This window comes from Poecile atricapillus, chromosome 3 (assembly GCF_030490865.1).
Source record: "Poecile atricapillus isolate bPoeAtr1 chromosome 3, bPoeAtr1.hap1, whole genome shotgun sequence".
Taxonomy (NCBI): domain Eukaryota; kingdom Metazoa; phylum Chordata; class Aves; order Passeriformes; family Paridae; genus Poecile; species Poecile atricapillus.
Genome location: NC_081251.1, coordinates 18,272,428 through 18,291,826, shown reverse-complemented (window position 1 = coordinate 18,291,826; position 19,399 = coordinate 18,272,428). Strand labels below are relative to the sequence as shown.

Here is a 19,399-nt window from a genome sequence, read left to right as displayed (position 1 = left end):
AATGCATATGTTCATATTATGTATTTTTTCATGTAAAGAAATGTTCCCTGCAGCATTCTCCATGTGATTCACTGACTCTTGGTGAATCCTTGTTTTTTTTTTATTTCCTACAGATAGCTGTGTGGGGATAGTATGAGGTTCTCATGTAAATGCTTTTTAGGAGTGGTAATTAATTGACACATATTAGACCCAGGTTTTATAAGAACTAATACTTAAATTAGAACCCTGAACACATTTTTTGTTGTTTTTTTGTTTTTTTCTTTTGGAGTGGTTAAGAATACCAAAAAATTTGATCTGACATATTACCATGACGGCACCCAAAAATCACAAACTATTCTTGTAAAATATAGCTGAAGGCAGAAGAGATCTTGTAATCTAGTAGGGACTTTGATTGAAACATTGTATGAGAAATTCAGTTTAGTATTTCTAGTTGTCTCTGACCACCAATTTACATAAAAATAAAAATATACTTGAGTGTTATTTTCTACAAAATAAGCCATAGATTGTCTAAAAATCCATAGAGAACTATTGTGAAAGATTTGGCACTCAGGTCCCATTTCCCTCTACTTAAAAGTGGAAAACTAGCCCCTTTCTGGTACTGCTTCATCTCACACTTGCTCAAGCCTTGTTTTTATATTTTCAGTACAGATGAAAGTAAGTTAATTCTAACATGAGCTCATTGACTTCAGCAGAACATCAGGAAGAAATTTGTCCCAGTTTTTAAAAACATTCTTCTTGATGAAAAGTGGGACTACTATACCTACATCTCATAAGGGCATCTGTGTTGACAAACTAATCACACCTTACACCTTACAAACATTGTCTGAGGAAATGTCTCTATTGTGCCAGTCTTAAGTGTACTTTGGGGAGTAACCAAGGACTTTACTATCAGTTTGGTTGTTAGGTAATGCTAGCTTCCCATCAGCTTAGACTCACTCCTTTGTCCTTTACAGCAAACCTTGCTGTTCTTCAGCGTCATCAGGAGCTGGAATGTGTTATGTCTCTGCTTTATGCTGCTTCATGCTCCGTAGATTTCACAGAGACTTGGTAACCATGGCAGTTATGGTTCTCATTTTTGCAATTCTACAGTATTAATATTTAGGGTTTTTTTTTTTTTTCAGTCTTTCAAGTCCATTGCTTTAACCTTTAAATCAACATGTAGGATTTAACTTGAGAGCTTTGTAATTGGTTCTGATTTTTATAGTCTAGCTAAATGGCAAACGTTTGATTACCCAAGGTAATATGCAAAGGAAGTGAGAGGACAAAGGACAAAATGCTTAGATAAAGTAAAAGCATAGCTACACAAAACATCTGTAGGTTAGGAAGATTAATAAGGCTGTAATGGAGAGAAATGAGGTCAGTGACACAGGTTTCATCTCCAGTGTGAAAAGCTTCTTCCCCAGGGAATGATCCACATCCCTTGGGCTAAGGGGTGAAATGCAGCTTGTGTCAACAGTGCTGAAGGCTTGTCCCTTGTACTTATCCCTGCTTCCCCCAGAATCCTATCCTTGGCCTGCAGTGGGCACTGGTGGTAGCCCTGGGACTTAATTTTTTTTGTCTTTTATCTGTCTAAAATGTCTGAAATAACATGAGGACTGTGTCATAGCCTGCTATTTTGTGAGCATGATTTTGTGGGCATGTGTTGCATCTCCTAGAATTTGGCTTAGGGCCTGCAGGTGCTTGAGCTGCCAGAGAGTTCTGCCAGGGAGGTGTTGAGATGTGGATGATGAGGACTTGAAAAGTCAGAGGAGTGCAAACTGTTGAAAATCATTGCTGTGTCTGTAGTGCTGACTCAAACCAGCTTGGGAAAGTCATTCACCAAATGTGGTTGTGGCTCAGAGATTTGCATGTCTGTACCAGAAGCATACTCAATTCAGAATAAAGATAATTCAGCTCAGATACCTAAGAATGAAGTATAGTTATAAAAATAACAGCCAAAAAAAAAAACAACAAAAGAATAATGCCATGAATGCTACTCAGTGAAATAAAACCAGATCGAAGATGAGTCCTTTAGGATTATACAGAGGATTGCACTTACTCTGTAGCTGTTGGCTGGCTGAGCATTAGTGCCAGAAAGCATAATTTGTCTTCTGCATTTTTCATACATTTGCTTTCAGCTTGGCAGCTCATCAGTGTTGTTTCTTTTAGGTCCAAAATAATGGTGTGGAATTATCCACTAGCACATTTTGGAGCCAGTGGTAGATACAGGAATTTCATGCATGAGGCATTAGCTGGCTCAAGTGATCTCCAAGCTTTCCATCCAGAGCTGAGGGAAGTGTGGGAACTCAGTGAGTGCCAGCTGGCCCGGCTGGTCCTGCAGCAGTTTTGAGTGAGCCTGTGGGGCCTTTGGGATTCTCCAATGACCTCTCAAGGACCTGTCATTTGAAGCTTGAGAAACCTCTTCTCTCTTGGTGACTGAAGCAGATTTCCTAAAGCTGAGAGGTGTCAAAAGTTGTCTTGAAATTATTGTGCTGGTTGAATTGGTAAGTTTTCATTTCCAATGGAAATAGAAGCACTTTATTAATTTTTATTTTTTTAAGTGTTGCCTTTTTCTTCTCCTAATTTTTTTCCAATACTCTCAGCTTTCACTGATTTAATGGCCACTGTTAGTGGCCATAAATTTCACTTTTGACCCTGCATAGACAGTGAGAAAATATTCATACTTTTACAAGTGCTGAACATGTCTAGGTTTCTCTGTGGCATTGGTTTTACCAATGCTGAAGGTACTCCAAATACCCAGGGCCAAAACAGTGTTTGAAAAAACAGGCTAGTCCTCCTTTATCTGAGGTCCAGTTTCAGTAGGATTTAGTTTTCTTAAATGACTTGATGCATCTAGGTCTGAAAGGGCTTGAAAGTAGATCAGAAAGGCAAGAAATTTTCAGGGATTTTCAAGTGAAAGGTACTGCTGTAGCACATACCTGCATATCAAACTGTTATTTCAATCACAGAAAGAAATTTTAGCTGCAGAAGGTTTCTTTTGAAAGCAGGGAGAGATGGAGAAAGTGATATACAAAGTGCTTTTGGTTTGATTCTACTATTAATGTGTTCCTTTACTGCAGCCATAGATTCTATAGAGTATTTAATATGCAACTTCTTCAGAGATTCCTTATGTTAATGGCTCTTCTCAGACCAAGGTAATTTCCCTGAGTATTCTTATTTTTCTTGGTATTGTTACCTGAATGGTACTGAAGAAGTTCTTTTTTCTAGAACAAGTTCTCTGTGAGTTGAGCTAATATGAGGTGGGGTGGGGTTGTATCCCCTCTGTCTCTGAGACATGTAACCCCAACAGCAGGGAATGAGCTGAAGCTTTGTTGGAGATTTTGTTTTTCCCCAGAATATCCTTCATATGTGGCTGCTGAGCAGAGCCAAGAAGCAGCCTTGACAGTTCTCTGCTGCTTGATGTCTGTCTCATCTCTGAGCTATGTAGGAGTTTGCAAAGGCAGATTAATATTTAATATACCTGGAGCCTTTGATCTTTCAGTTGGAGTCTGGATTAATCTAAATCCTCATAAAATGCAGACAGAAGAGATGATGTTGTCTTTTATTCACTAATGCAGAGACTGGAGCACCATCCTAATTTCAATTTCTTCTTCCATCTCAGGCCATTTCATTTCACTCTCCAATTTGTCCATCAAGAATCCTTATCACTAGTCTGCCAGGTGCTCATGCTGAAACTGCCTAATTTCCAGGTTTTCAGCTGGGTGTCTGAACCACTTGGCTTGAAAGCCTCTTTGTCTGATCGTCTGAATCCTGAAGTGCTCCCACTGCATAAAAATGGTGGGATATTCTGCCTAGGATGTTGTGCAGGCTGGTGACCAGGTGTTCTCCTGGGCTATAGGGTGGGTCCTGCAGGCTAAGATAGGTAGGACCTACATCAGCTTTTTATTCAGCCTGCAAACCTTGTCTCTCAAGGGTAGCTGCTGCTGAGACTTCCAGGCACATCCTGGCTGGCTGAGGCAACCACAACTCACTGCTTTCCTCCATGAGGGAGTGCTGGTCCCTCATTTGGCATGGCAAATCACGTTCTTGCCAAGGACCCCTTCATTTTGCAGTCAACCAGCATTGACTATTCAAATGCCAAGACTGGCCTTAGAAACCTTAGAAGAGCTGGAAAAACACCCTTTTCCTCAACTTTTCTTATTGGCTAGTGTTTTTGCTCCCACTTGCTTGCTACTGTTGTGAATCAGAGACAAAAAAGAGGCAGGACTGTCCACTGTGGACAAACTCCTTGTACCCTGGGGTTAGGAATGGCCTTCTGAGGTGATGTAGCCAGATTAAAGCTTAATGTTTCTAAAGTAATTTTAATATGCACATGAGGGAATGTTGGAGAAAAGTGCTCTCACAGAGATTGATACTTCAAAACTACCTCAAGACTGTGGTCAAACAGTTTGCATAACCTTATAAAATATCTGTAAAGTAGCTGGTGACTTGACCTGGTTTCTAGTACTTGTGGCTGGCCCTGTGCATAGGCAAGGGAGGCTGTAGCCCAGAAAAGCAGAGTTCAGCAACACAGCAAATGTTTTCCTGCAGGTTTTATCTGTCAGAGCCCTGGGGAGCTGGCCTGGTTGCTGCTTCTCCATGGCATCCAAATTTCCATTACTTTTCCTCCCCGACTATTGCAGTACATTATGTCCACCTTTATCATAGAATAAAAAAACCCACTTGGTTTGGAAGGGACCTTAAAGATGTAATTCCAACACCCCTGCCATGGACAGGGAATCTTCTACTTGACCAGATTGCTTAGGATCCTGTCCAATCTGGCCTTGAACACTTCTGGGGATGGGGCCTCCATAACTTCTCTGGGCAGCCTGTTCTATCTAATCTAAGTATCTCTTTCAGTTTAAAGCCATTCCTCCTTACCCTATCACTGTCTGTCTGTGGAAAAAGTCACTCTCCTCCTTTTTTATAAGCCCACTTTAAGTAGCGGAAGGCTCCAGTTATGTTTCCCCTGAGATTTCTCTTCAGCCAGGGGGCTGAAGAGCCACAACTCTCTCAGCCTGATTTTATAGGAGACGTGGTCCAGCCCTCTGATCATCTTTGTGACCCTCCTCTGGACACATTCTAACAGATGCATGGCTTTATGTACCTTCTTCTCTAGCTCTTGTTCCTCATCTGTGGGTGGTGAAAGTCGATTTTGTCCTGTACTCTTGAGAAGCCTCAAGTGTTAATTGCTGCAACTGTGACAAAATTTATCATGGCCTAAATACTTAAGCAGCCATTCCACACTCTTAGGTATTCTTCCTGGCTGGCAAAGCTTGTCTATGAAGTAGCTTATGCCTGACCCATTATAGGATGCATTATAGGTTGTGGAAATCCTCAGATAGTCCCTGTTCCTCCCTTGCCCCATGGGAAAATTGCCCAGTATTACCTTTTCCCTAGGGTTTCCTGCCTGACTGTAGCCCATTAGACTATGTCTGTATTGAGATCTCTTGACCCAAGAGCTCTTCCCAGATCTAAGCATAGATAACACCTTTTAAGTTGTGGTCCTCCAGCTGCAGGTCTCTCTCCTTTGGAAGAAAATCTGGGGAAAGGATTTGGGTCAAAAGGGACTCAGCATATACAAGTCTTTGCACCAGATCTGTATGATCAGTAAGAGCTTTTGGCAGCCCCCGTCCCTCAATGTGGATGTAGAAACAGATGTTGTAGCAAGGGGGTTGTGAGGCAGAGACCTGGTCTGTAACTCATGCAATGCCCTCCACACATTTGGAAGGAGACAAAGTCTGCTCCCATCAGATTCCCTTGCTATGATCTCCTAGGGGATAATGGAAGCACAAACTGGACAGTAATTCAGAGGGACATTTTATTCCCCCAACTCCAAAATGATCTCCTTGGCCTTGCTGCTAAGACATCTGTTATGCCAGTTAATACCTTCAGGCCATCCCAAAAATAACAGTTCTGCTCTCCTAGACCCCCAATATGTTGAGATATACAGACCCACATACTGGGTCCCACACCTGTGCCTAATCCTACTTGACTTATTTTTGAAGGGATTCAGGGAGTGAAAATTAATATAGCCCAATCTTCTTGCTCTAGATGTAAAATGCACATGTCCTTATGGTGGCTATAAAAGATGATAAAAACCTGTTATGACTTTCAGCTTATTTGTAGAGTACAGAGCTTTGGTTAAGGACAGACTGGAAAAACATATCAGAAATACATAAATAACACTTTGTCAAAGTATTTTTACAGGCCCCCTAAATACTGTCTTTTGACAGTCCTTTCACACAAACTCCATCTCTGTTTGGTTGTTTTCTGAGACATCTCTTCACAGCCTAATTTCAGGCAAGACATTTCACTTGTCAGCGTAGACTAGTGTATGTTTCAAAGGCGATTCTCTTCAGGAGTTATTGAAGACTCTGGTTCAACTTTATTGAATGATACTTCAATAAAGTGAAAATATTACCTGCCTTCCACCCTCAATGACTTATATGAGGGCTATTGTACCAGAGAATTTGCCTGTGCACAATTCCAGTGCTCAGGTAGATGAGAAGTGAAGTTTCAGGCCCTTGAGTTGGTCTCATCTGTTACTGAATTGCCCCTTTAAAGCGGTATCCGCTCTGAGTGGGATCTTAGCACTGACAACCTTCAGGTCAAAACAAGGTGGCCAAGAAAACCAGTGACATCCCGCCCTTTATCAGCAATGGTGTGGCCAACAGGACCACAGCAGGGCAGTGATTTTCCCCCTGTACTTGGCACTGGTGAGTTTGCACCTCAAATCCTGTGTTCAGTTCTGGGCCCCTCACTGCAAGAAGCACATGGAGGTGCTGGGCTGTGTCCAGAGAAGGGCAGCGGAGCTGGTGAAGGGTCTGGAGCGCAAGTCCTGTGAGGAGTGGGGTTTAGCCTGAAGAAAAGGAGGCTCAGGGGAGACCTTATTGCTCTTTACAGTTACTTGAAAGGAGGTGGTAGCCAGGGTGGAAATGGTCTTTTTTCCCAGGTTACAAGAAATAGAACAAGAGGAAATGGCCTCAAGTTGTGCCAGAGGGAGTTTTGATTGTATATTAGGAAAAAATTACTTCATAGAAAGGGTTGTCAAGCACTGGAACAGGCTGCCCAGGAAAGTGGTTGAGTCACCACTTCTGGACATATTTCAAAGATATGTAGATGTGGCACTTATGAGGACATGGCTTAGTGGTGGACTTGGCAGTCCTGGGTTAATGGTTGGCTGATGATCTTAGAGGTCTTTTCCAGTCTAAGCAATTCTGTGATTCTAAGCCTGCATGCTGTATTATCTCCTTTCACCTTTCCAGATTGCTGCCTCCAATGAGAAATCATGAACACAGAATGCCTATTATTAGCATTATTTAATCTCCATTTTGTTTAATTAAATTTCTCCTGAGCTTTATTCCATCCAGTCTAACAGCAAAAAAACCCTGCTGAATGTACTGCTTGCTGCCTGTTTCATGTGTGTCTGAGGAACAAATAACCTGCTTGGAGGGGCTGCACATGTGCTTCTCATGCTGTGTGGGTTATGGCACAAAAATATATATTGTGTTTGTAGTGGGTCGCTGCATGTGTTCAGAAATGGTTGAAAGCCTTTGGAATTCTTGTAACTGTTTATTCATTCTTTTGTTTAGGAGTCAGTGACCTGTAAGTGCTCATTATGAAGAGAGATCTGGTTTTCCTGGTGACTCTAATTAGCCTTGCCTTCCTGTCACTGCTAAGATCTGGATATCCTCAACACATTGCAGAGGAGTCCTGCTCTGTTCAGATTCTTGTTCCAGGCCTCAAAGGTAATGTGAAAGCCTACTTCATTATTTAAATATTAATCTTTTTGTTCTAACAGGCTCATTTGCATAACTGACAGTTTTAACAGAGACAAAGAAGGTGCCTCTCAACTGTCCTCTCATTTGCCCCTATTTGTAGCCTCCTTAAAAATGGAGTTTTAAGATCCATAAGGTGAAATTAAATGTTTCAGAGGATGCATGCCAGTTTCCCAGATTTTTTTGTGATCACTAGTGCTTGTTATTCTTATACATTGCCTGGTTGCTCTCTCTGTGTTTATACTGAGCAGGGGTACACATACCCAAAAACTGTAAAATCAGGCCCCACTTTATACCTGGAGAGGTGTTCATTTCCATTTTGCAATGTAAATAAGAATCATTTTGCATTTTATTGTCTTTTGTTTGTCTTTTGATTTTTTTGAAAGCTCAAATACCTCTTAGAAGAAAGCAAACATTAGTTAGGTTTTTAGCATTTCTATAGTTTTTGTGGAAAAAGGCAACATTTTATGGAATATGCCCCCAAACTCTTGCCCAAAGAAGGTGGTGTAATAAATAATTTATTTTTTCATAGGAAAAAATATATCTTGCATAAGAAATCAACCACTGGGAAGAATTAGCATTCTAAAACAACAGCATCCATTATGGTTGTTGAAATTCCAGCCCTGTTTAGTGAATAACAATAATTCCCCTTGTGAAGGCTATGACATATCTGTTGAAATATAACACTTTTGAACATGAGGAAATACTTCTTAACTAAGGACAAAAGTCTCCATGAAAACCACCAGTTTATCGTCAACAATAATAAAAAAAAAAATTGTGTAAGAATCATACAACAAACCTTTCAGTTTTTAATTATGGCTTCTAGTGTCACAAAACCCACCTAGCCAGAATTGGTGCCATTAATCTTATCTGTACAAATCTGGGCTTTCCCAAGTTGCCTGAGGGTCACAGTTTGGACTGCAGGTATTGTCTGTTCTGGTTAACTGATTGGAAGAAGTGAGGCTCAGCTCTGTTCTGCAGTTGTTCACACAGCTAAATTGTGAGCCCAGCTTGGCCACTGGTTCAGCTGGGGTGTAAATTACTCTCCCCAGACATTGCCCAATTTGTCTGTGGCTGCTTTCTCCTTGAGGCAAGAGAACTGTGCTACAGGGGTGCAGGCTGTGCTTGCCCAAATGGTTTTAAGACTACTTTCATTCTTTAATATTTATTATTGTTTTGTCTATTATCATTATTATTATTATTATAGATGCACCTTTGGATGCCTGAACTCAACCAAAAGCTATTTTTTACTATTTACTTTGATAACTGGCTTTTGATCTTAATAGTATGTAGATCTTCTGTGGGTGTTCTTTCTAGAAAGAGCAACACTTTATCCAGCCCTTCTGAGCTTTGACTAAGGCTTGAGTAAAGTTATTTAATTTTTAGTATATTTACTGTGTAAAAGGAATAAGATAGCACTGTTAATGTGATTTACAGAGGAGACCTCAACTAAGTTCAATATATGTTGTCCAAATTTATGTGAAAGATCAGTCAAAGGGTCAGACTCCACAGCCCTAAGCTTTGAAAATATTTTTCATATCAAAGAACTTGACAGGACGAGTTTTGTGACTTCTTTGCATTGGTTTCCTTGTTTTCATAATCAGTCAAAATTAGCATTATTATATGCAGCAGAGGTTTTTAAAGTGTGTAAAGTGTGCAAGACCCTTTGGCAGAGGACAATTCTAAGCCTGGAAACCAGAAAGAGGCCTGGAGACCACTGTGTGGTTTTGCTCAGTTTCTTGAGCTATAAGCCTTGCAAAATTGAGAGAGATTGATGTACAAATTCAGTGAATCACAAAATGGCCTGATACAGACCTAGTTAATGTGAAATCCCTAAAAAGCTTTCAATGCTTCAACTCTGTCATCAGGGGGACTGGCTCAGAGAGGTGATGATGAGATACTGCTGTCCCCCACTGGCACAACTCCAACCCATTTCACTGGGCAAGGCTTCCTTTAAACTGAGCACACGTGTGGCCATGTGCCCAAATTTCAGCTGCTGTGCAGAAGGATTTGCTCACTGCAGCTTTTAGATCTGCACCATCTCCTCCTCTGCTGGGCAACATCTCCAGTGGTAGAGAAGAGAGTGCCACACTGCTGCTGGGAATGGCTCTGTCAGAATTGTGGAAAAACAGGTACAGGGAAAAAAAATGCAAGAAATTAGTGAGACCACAGGATACGTGAATGGCAGAGGATAGACACTTAAGAGGTGGTGTAAAAAGTGGAGCCCAAATAGGGTGATGAAGAAAGTAATCAGGGAAAAGTACACCAAAGCAGGGGAGCGTAAAGGAGAAATTTTAGAAGAACAGAAAGAGATAACAGGAAAAAAACAAAAAAAGAAGAGCTCAAGAATGAGACTGAGTGGAGAGACTGGAAACTAAATAAATGGAAAATGACACAAAATCAATTAAGATCTCACAGTGTAAAAGAGGAAATCAGGAGGGGCATGAGATGAGAATGGAGGTGGAAATGGATGAGGAAGAAAGCCAGTAAAGACACCAAGAACAGAAAAAGCAGAAATAAGATTAAGGTCAGCCGTTTAGGTCTTAGGGACTGGTTTTGGTGGTTTGTGTTTGTTTTTATTTGTTTGTTTGTATGTTTAGGGTATTTTTATTTTGGTTTGATTTTTCTGTGGATTTTTTTGCCTGTTTGTTGTTTGTAGTTATTTTGGTGGGTTTTTTTATGGGGGTAGGTTTTGGTGGGTTTGTTATTTTTTAACTCAAGAGTATAACGAAGTAAGATGAAAAGTGTAAGGGAAAAACCATGGCTCTGAGAATGCAGACATCAGACTGAACCATGTTTTAAAGTGCCATCAATGTTAATAATATGAAAAGTGTGTGCTGTGTGTGAAAAAGCAATGGACTATGAAGCCTTTCTACACATCTCACTCATATTCTTCCTAAAGTTCAGTTTCTTTTGATAGGCAAATGAAATTGAAGTTACTACTATTGTGAAGAAAAAAATAACATGGAACAATCCTTCAAAGTTTAAACCTTACAGTTTGCCATCTTGTTTTGTCTCCCTTCTAGAGTCTAAAGTAGGAGTTGTCTTAATAGTCACAATGATGTTCAATAGATAAAAAAGTTGATGCTACATTAAAAAAAAACAATTTTTTTACACCTACTCCTACTTACATGGGGAATATGAGTAATGGAAAGAAGTTATCACTAACCAGGAATGCTTAATAGCTCACATAGTTAATATTTGGTATACTATTTTCATTGCACATTGTAGATGGTACAGCTTATGGTAGGAAGTTGCAAATATAAGCATAGACAAATCCTGTCCCAGAGAATTCACAAAAGGAGACAAATCAACAGCAGTTGTAAGATATATCACCTGAGTTTAGAAAGATCTCTCCCAGAGATGATGTAAGAAGAACCTAGAACTACTTAGTAGTAGTGTCATGATACCCATGATCCCATCACAGCTCATGTTGGTGGCAGGGCTAAATTCTTTTAGGAGTTTGGGGCATCTCAACACTGTGGATCACTACTAACTACATCTCACCCTGTCTCAGCTGCATAGACAATGCTGCATTGTGCTGACAAGAAAGGTACTGTTTCATGCTGAGGCTGCAGCAAATAGCCAGGAAGGGATGGAGAGGACACTGAGCAAGAAGTGCAAGTGCTAAGAGATTGTGGGTGGTGGAAGAGGCTGCAACAGATCAGTTGGGTGGAGACCATAATGCACAGATCCCAACCTCCTGTTCTGAAGGGACTTAGTTGTAGATTGAGGGACTGGAGACCAGAAAGGAGGCACAGGGATGTCTTTCTTTATTTCGCAAATCAAGAAGCTGAACATAGTTGTTTATTGGTGAAAAATTAAATTGATTGAAATTTCTTGACAGAAAACTGTTTTGCTGCCCATGACACCTGCACAGGCTTTACTTCCTCTACTTGCACAATGCTCAGGGTACAAACAGCAAGAATAGGAACTTACACAAGGCAAAGCTGAGCTGTACCACTGATCAGTCCCTCTTGGCCCAGGTCTTGCTCCTTAAAACAGCTGATAAGAAAAAAACATCAACTGGTCTGTATCTGGGCCTGTAATGGAGTAATCTCCTTCTGGAGAAAGTTTTTAAAACACCCACACAAAGAATGCGGTGTCATCGTATTATAAGAATAAATGCAGGCAAGTGTAATGGCCTGAAGCAAGAGTGATCTATTTTATTGATCCCTAATGCACAGCTTTCACTCTGAAGAACATGTAAAGCAATAGGCTGTAATAGCCTTCTCTCAGCCTCCAGAGAGCAAGGAAAAGTCATTGTCAGGATTTATCTTTGGGAAGCAAAGAACTCATAACCAGCACTGAGGGGTGAAAGACAATCATACAAAGCCTATTGGTTACTTGATAATAAAAATGTGACTTCCCAAATGTGCTAAATTATAGCCTGTTTCATACTAACAATATTATTCACTGGGGATTATGTGAAGTTTGTCCTCATTAAGGTCAGAGAATGGCCTATTTTTGCATGTCTGAAGGCAGGGAAGATGGTCTGGAGCAGGCTGATGAATGAAAATATAACAGATGGAGGACTGAGTTCAGCTCACAGTCAACCTGGGTCTGCAATAAAGAGAGAGATGGAAAGAGAGCTGGAGGCTGCATATTTGAAATGTGCCATGGTGTGGCATGTTTTTACATGTCAGCTCTGTGACTCCTCTCTTAACCACAGCTGCCAGCTATGCCAAAGAGCTGGGCTTGTGGGGGTGCATGATAACTATTAACTTTCTTGCTGTGGTGTTCTCATCAGCTTCCTGGAAAGCAGCTAATGCTCAGTCCATAGAAATAGGTGTTGGGACATCATATGTGCTGTCCTAACTCTGGATTTTACATACCAGCACTTTACTTTCTGTGGAAACCATAGAACTTTCTTCTCCTTCCTCATATAAATCTTGGTTTTGCCAAGGTGGCCGTATAAACCGTCCTTTAGCCTTCTTTTTGTCAGAGATTTTAATTTTATGTCAATGGCAGACTACAGAGTAGTACAGCTGTAGGGGGAAAAACAAGCTAAGCATCCCCAAATTTTTAATAAAAGGCACCAGGGAGGAAAACACTTTTTACAGAAAGTGGTGTTTAAATATGCTGAATATAATGATACACCACAAGCTATATGTATGTAAATACACTACATGGTGGTTCAAACCTCAGAGATTAAAAGACACAGTATATAACTGAGGATATGGAGTAGGGAGTTAATGCTTTCATGCTTCTAAATGGTCCTTTCATGATGGATGTAGCAGGATGTTCTTATAGGTCTCAAAAATGACATTTTTCTCTTTTAATTTGAGGTCATAGTTAAGCCATTTTCACTTGACACTTAAGCATGTCCTTAGCAGAGACTTGGAAAGAGTTTGGTGAACACAGAAGTTTATATGCTAAGCTGGGGTCTGATTCTGAAGCTTCTGCTTAAGTGAATTATGCTGTTGACTTTTTGGATCTCAGTGATTTAAGTAACATCCACAAAACTAGACCTGTTGTATAAGACTTGAGCAATGTACTGACAGGGTTTGCCAGTGTCTATATCAAGTGAAGAGTGAAGAAAAATCTGTTTTCTGTCCATTAAGTAAAGCTGTTAAATCAGATCACATGTGCTTCTGTTTTTTTCACTGGAGAGAATTGCATTCTTGTCACTTCTGCTGACAGAAAATAGTCCTGGTTTAATATGATTCTTCTTTTTGTTTACTTTGTATCAACAGGGGAGGCTGGAGAAAAGGGGGAGAAAGGTGCTCCAGGTCGTCCAGGTAGAGTTGGACCTCCAGGAGAAAAAGGTAACTTTGATAAGATGTCTTGAAAGTCATTCCTGAGAAAATGCTGCTTTTTCTTGTGAGATGATGATGATGGGTGTCCTTGTTCCCATAACCAGGTGACGAAGTCATCCTTGGCAATTTCTGTTTACTACTGTCATGGTGTAACTCCAGCCAGCAGCTCAGTCCCACATAGCCACTCACTCCCATCCCCTGGTTTGGATGGGAGAGAGAATCAGAAGGGTGAAAGTGAGAAAACCCGTGGGTTGAGATAAAGACAGTTTAATATGGAAAACAAAGGTCACATGCATACAAGCAAAGCATAACAAGGAGTGAATTCAGAGCTTCCCAAGAGCAGGCAGGTGTTCAGCCATCCCCAGGAAAGCAGGGGCCCATCACATGCAACAGTGACTTGGGAAGACAAACACCATCACTCTGAATGTCCCCCCATTCCTTCTTCTTCCCCCAGCTCCACATACTCAGCACAATCCCATATTTTAGGGAATTTAGCTGACCCCTAACTTGGGTCAGTTGGGGTCAGCTGTCCTGTCTCTGTCCCCTCCCAGCTTCTTAAGTATCACCTTGTGTTTTTTTTAAAAATATAGTTTGGAAATAAAAAAAATCTTGATTTTTTAAAAAAGGTCTCTATGAAGAAAGGCATCATAATGTCTCCTACATAATTTGTCTTCTGAAAATGAAAACCTGACATTAGATCAGAGGGAATGTGTTCACAAGACTCTATTTTCTTGTTTCTTTTTTTTTTTTTTTTTTTTTTTTTTTTTTTTTTGTGAATTTGAACACTCACAACATCTTAATTAAAACCACTGGGGGAAGGCAGTAAGCCATAGTAGGCAGAGATGAACATGAGTGTTCCCACATTTTTTTGGATATGGGAAAATGGTGATAAATTTATTTGCCTTTTTGTTCAAAAATATTTTGTGCTCTTAAGAGGAATGGTGCTTAACAGTGTTCAGTTATACAGCTGAGAGAAATGTAGCATTTCTGTCTTGCAGAAAATTCTGTCTTTTCATATTTGTTTTCCCCCTGAAGCAAGGAGGAAATCTGACCTTCGTAAGTTTTCCAGAAGGTGTCTGTTCTGAAAAGTTCAAATTAGGAGAAGTTGAGCTCCTTTATTTCAATATTGAAACTAAAGACAGAATTCCTGTCATCAAAAGGTTGGAGTTAGTTTTTACTGAGCTGAGTTTACAATCTTTCTTTCAAAGCAATTGTAAAGATAATTTATACTTCCTTATGATGATGCATGATCCGTTATGTTGTTTTTTTAGGCAGTTATGGAAGTTTGATACTGATTACCCTGGGACCAAAATCCATAGCTAGAGCTCTTCCTCTTACAATGCATTGAAAAATTTATAACTTCCATGAGGTGTGTGTTTCATCAGTGTATTTCCCTTATGTAGATGTACTTTCACGGATGACTTGTAGAAAAAAAATACTGGAAACTAAAATTTTGGCTCTTGCAAGGCAATGCAGCCTGAAGTATAGTATGACAGAATAATTTAGGTTAAAAGGTTGTAAATAGCTCATCTAGTCCAATCTTGCTTTAAACAGGGCAGATTTCAATATCAGAGCAAATTTCTCAGGGCCTTGTCCAGTAGACTTTTGAAATATTCCAACGATGGAGATTCCATGTATATTTTAATCAGTCTATTTCACTGGTGCCATCATGAAAGACATGTTCTAGCTTGTAATCATTGCATCTTGCCCTTTCTCTGTTGTCTCTGAGAAAAAAAAGCCTGCATTTTCTCTAAAAACTTCTTGTAAGTAGTGGACGACTGCAATTAATTTCCCCCCTTACCTTTCTGTACTCCAAGCTAAGTAAAAACACCTTCCTCAGCTGGACTTTGGTTTGCTTCTCTTGTATGAGGGCCCAAAAATCTCTGGGTCCTCTTATGCAAAGGAGTTTTTTACCCAGCTAATGGTCAGACTTCATCAAAGCGACACAGGTGAGGAGCTTAGGACCTGGCTGTACCCGGGATATTCCTGTCAACACATTTCTGCAGCTTGTCAAGCTCCTCCTGACTGGCAGGGCCGTGCTCTGATGCACCAACATTCCTGCCAGCACGGACCATCTACTTCTTCCTCCTTTCGGCACTGAAGGACTCATTAGCAGCGTCTGGTTAGACTCTGGCAGCCTTGCAGCAGCACCAGCTAGCCCTCTCAGCACCTCTGAACGCCTTGTGGGCAGGACCATGGGCTTGCGTACATCCAGGTGAAGTAGTCCCTCACTCAGTTGTCAGCTGCCATGAGTAGCTTGTCCTCTCCAGATCTTTACTGCCAGACATGCAGAAGTGGGAGGCCAGAGAGGAGACCTTGCCAGCAGAGACAAAGGCAGAGAAAGCACTAAGTGCCTCAGCCTTCTCTGTGTTGTTTGGCATGAGGTTGTCTTGACAGCTTCTTGAGAACACCTCTCATCATGCTGTCCTGCATGTTTTTCTGTTTTGGCATTTTGTCATGTCACTTCAAAATGCTTTGGACCATCTGAGATGTGGAAGTACTCTTCTGCCATCAGGCCAATCCATGGTGTAGCATTTAATTTGTTTATTTTATACTCTAAATTTGTATTTGTTTGAAAAATAGTTCTCATTAGGTATGCTTGATTAATACCAGTAACAGTGGTCATTTTCCAGTTTTTCATACCTCTAAAAATCAAAAAAATATCATGAGACTGAAAGAAGAAACACTGAAGTGGAAATAAACTGCAAGAAAATATACATGAAACAGAAAAGGGATTAAAGAAAATTGAATATGAATGCATACTATATCAGTATTCTTCCAGGTAGTACTTTCAACTCAACACAGGCAAAATTTCTTACTGCTTCTGTAGCAACAAAATTTTTGCTTTCTTTTTAGCATCCAGAAATTTCTACAAACAAGCTCTTCTTTAAAATAAATTCTAATTAACTAGTCTTTTCATTAATGCTGTACATTTTGTAAATATGTCTTCATCAACTCCACAAATGCTTTATTAAAGAAAAAAACATAGATACCTTAAAAAAAATATTAGATTATATGGCACCACTTTTCATCCTGGTATTATATCCAGTATACTTGGAATTGTCATAGTGTTGACTGGATAAGCAAACAGACTTCACAGATGTAATTTCTAGTCTATGGAAAGGACACATAAGAATATCCAATTTTGACCTGGGAAAAGCTTTCAATTTCTTGACCTTTCAGTCTCTGGTTAATCCCCACAGACTGTGTAGTGTGCAGACCTGTAGCTAAGTTCATGCATAAATACTTTTTCTAGACTCTCAAGCTGCTTGAGACTGAGTATATTCTCTTCCAGAAGACCAAGGATTTTCCCATTTCTTATCCAGAAGATGGAACACTGAGACAAAAATAAAATACAACAATATGCTTTGCAAAAGTCATCATTCCTTCACTTTGCAATTGCCCCTAAAAACATCCATGGACAGCAGCCCTGCTTCTATGCAGTAGTCTTTTGAATTTCATTCAGTGTGTTAGCAAGTGTTCAATCCCTTGTATTTCTCTTGAAGACTGATAATTTTTGTCTTGATCTAATATTTGGCTCCTTCTGTTGATGCAAGCTGCTAAATTTAATTTTATTTTTCTCTTCTTTGAGTAAGTGTTGGTTTACATGACGGAGAAGGTGTAATCTTTCTGCCACATTTGTCGTTTTCTACTTTTGATCTTAATTTACATTATCAAAATTACACTAATATTATTATTTTTTTTCCTTTCCCCTTTCTTTGTTTTATTTTTCTAGTAAGTTCATCTAAGAAAATGTATTTAGTTTCTTTGAACTCCATAGATATAAAATAACTATAAAATAATTTATAAAAGAAACTATCTTCTTATGATATATTTGACCTGAAATGAACAGCTCAAGATCAAAAAGTGCTGCGAAATGTTTTTATCATAGCCTTTCCTCATGATATTTTCAGATATTGGTAACTCAAAAAGTGATAAAATTTAAAACTTTCTGGTGCTTACCTGAAATAAATCTTGTTCTGACTGTCTTGATGCTTCAGGGTGACATCAGAGGTACTGATGTCTTTGGGTGCTGATTAAGGTTAAATTCCACTTACTTTCCTTATTGCTTTTAATTAATTGTATAGGTCAATTATGATGCATAGCATGTCAGCAGAATATGAAACTATGTTGGCCTTACGTAAGCATGGAGTGCTGGGTTGAGTACAATGGCTGTTTCAGATGAAAGTGTGTACTGCAGTGCAAGTTTTGGGGTGTGAAGTTCACAGAATTAACTTTCCCCCCCTTCACTGATGGTTGTACTGTGCTCTCCCACATTGGGAGTAAGCTCAGTTATTTAACTGAGTCCTGGTGCAGTCTGTGAGGCCGTAACTTCCATTTATTGGGATTCCACACCACTATTCAGTAACAGCACCGTCCTGTGAAAATTCCCAGAGTGCCTTACAGCAACAAAAATAAGGAGGTGAAGGTGGATTTACACTTGCAATGTAACATTCAGGGAACAAAACATTAAAAATATATTTTTCAAGATATTTCGATTTTCTTAGAGCCATAACCATTTAACATGTGTATTATTTTAGTAATTTAATTTCATCTTTTATATATTGTACTTAATTTATATACATCTATCATGGCATGTGATACAGAGTCACACACTCTTCTTGGGCTTGGAACTCAACTATCTTTACCTTTGCAGTGTTAGCCCAGTAATTTTGGCTTTTGCCACGTAACACTTTCCCAGGCAATTCTTGGGCATCTTTTGGGAGCTAACACAATGAGCAGCTTGCAAGATTATACTGGCTTGAAGAGTAAGACAATTTAGTATCATAGAGTGTCCCATTCTTGACCATCTGGCTCCCAGTGCCAGGGAACAGTCCCAGGCATTTAGTTTACTAATACAGGCACAGCCTCTTAAGTAGGAGAGAAGACTCATTAATTTAACTGGATTGGAGCCAGAGTGCTCAGTCATTTGTATAATCAAATTCTAAAAAGAGGTAATAATATCTTAATTTATATTTTATTATTAGTGATTGCTCATTAATATGTAATCAATCAATCCTTTGCATTTCTGAGCCAGTTTCTACATGAATTTATTGCTCGCTAAGGAGTGCTGCAGGCAGTATTCCATATAAAAGTCCTGACATTGACAGTTGTGAATTCACAAAGTGGATATCTGGTTCAAACCTGTCTTTCAGCTCCACCTGAACTCAATAGGATTTTGAGAAAATCCTGCTAAACTGAGTGGGCAAAAAGGTGGCAGATGGGCTTCAATGTAAATAAATATATTGCCTAGGGACATTAGGGATGCATAATTTAATCCATACTTAAATGATGCCAAAACCCCAAACTGTCACTTGAAACTCAAGGACTGCTCTGAAGTCATTAACAAGAGTCCCAAGGCCAACAGAACACTGCCTGTCATCACAAAACTATGACAAAAGGACAAAGGACAAAACAGGAAGCTTCTTTTTGCAGCTGATTTTGTTTTGTACAAAAGCCTGATGTGTAGTGCCTCAAGAATAAATGTGCTTCTGGCCTCTGTCTCTCAAGAAGGACTTGAGAGGTGAGAGTTGGGCGCCAAAAATGTGAAAAAGAGGAGCTGCCTCATAAGGAGAAACTGGACAGGCTGAGACTCTTGCATGTGTACAGAGTAGTCTGAGGAGGTTGTAATCAAGATTACAGAATCACCAGATCCCATCATACCTGAAATAGAAGGCACTCTCTGAAACTGCTGGGGACAGATCCAGCAATTCCACCTGCACAGGACTGCAGATAGTGGCTGGTGTAGTGGGATCTTCCTGTACTGCACCTTCTGCTGCCATCAGATGAAACAAAGTCTTGGGCTAGGGGGACCACTGGTTTGAAGAAGCTTGGTATTATGTTGTTAACATAATTCTAGCAAGATAATGTTTCATGAGG

The 19,399-nt window shown here is 39.9% G+C and overlaps 1 protein-coding gene across 5 annotated transcripts in view; it reads left to right on the top strand.

Moving 5' to 3' along the window:
- COLEC11 (collectin subfamily member 11) overlaps positions 1–19,399 on the top strand; it is a 39,746-nt gene that overhangs the window by 9,993 nt on the left and 10,354 nt on the right. For all 5 annotated transcript variants that reach the window (XM_058836700.1, XM_058836701.1, XM_058836702.1 and 2 more), the window contains 2 exons: positions 7,575–7,730; positions 13,457–13,528. In XM_058836700.1, the coding sequence (XP_058692683.1) occupies positions 7,601–7,730; positions 13,457–13,528 (202 nt within the window). In that variant the 5' untranslated portion in view covers positions 7,575–7,600. The remainder of the gene's footprint in view (positions 1–7,574; positions 7,731–13,456; positions 13,529–19,399) is intronic.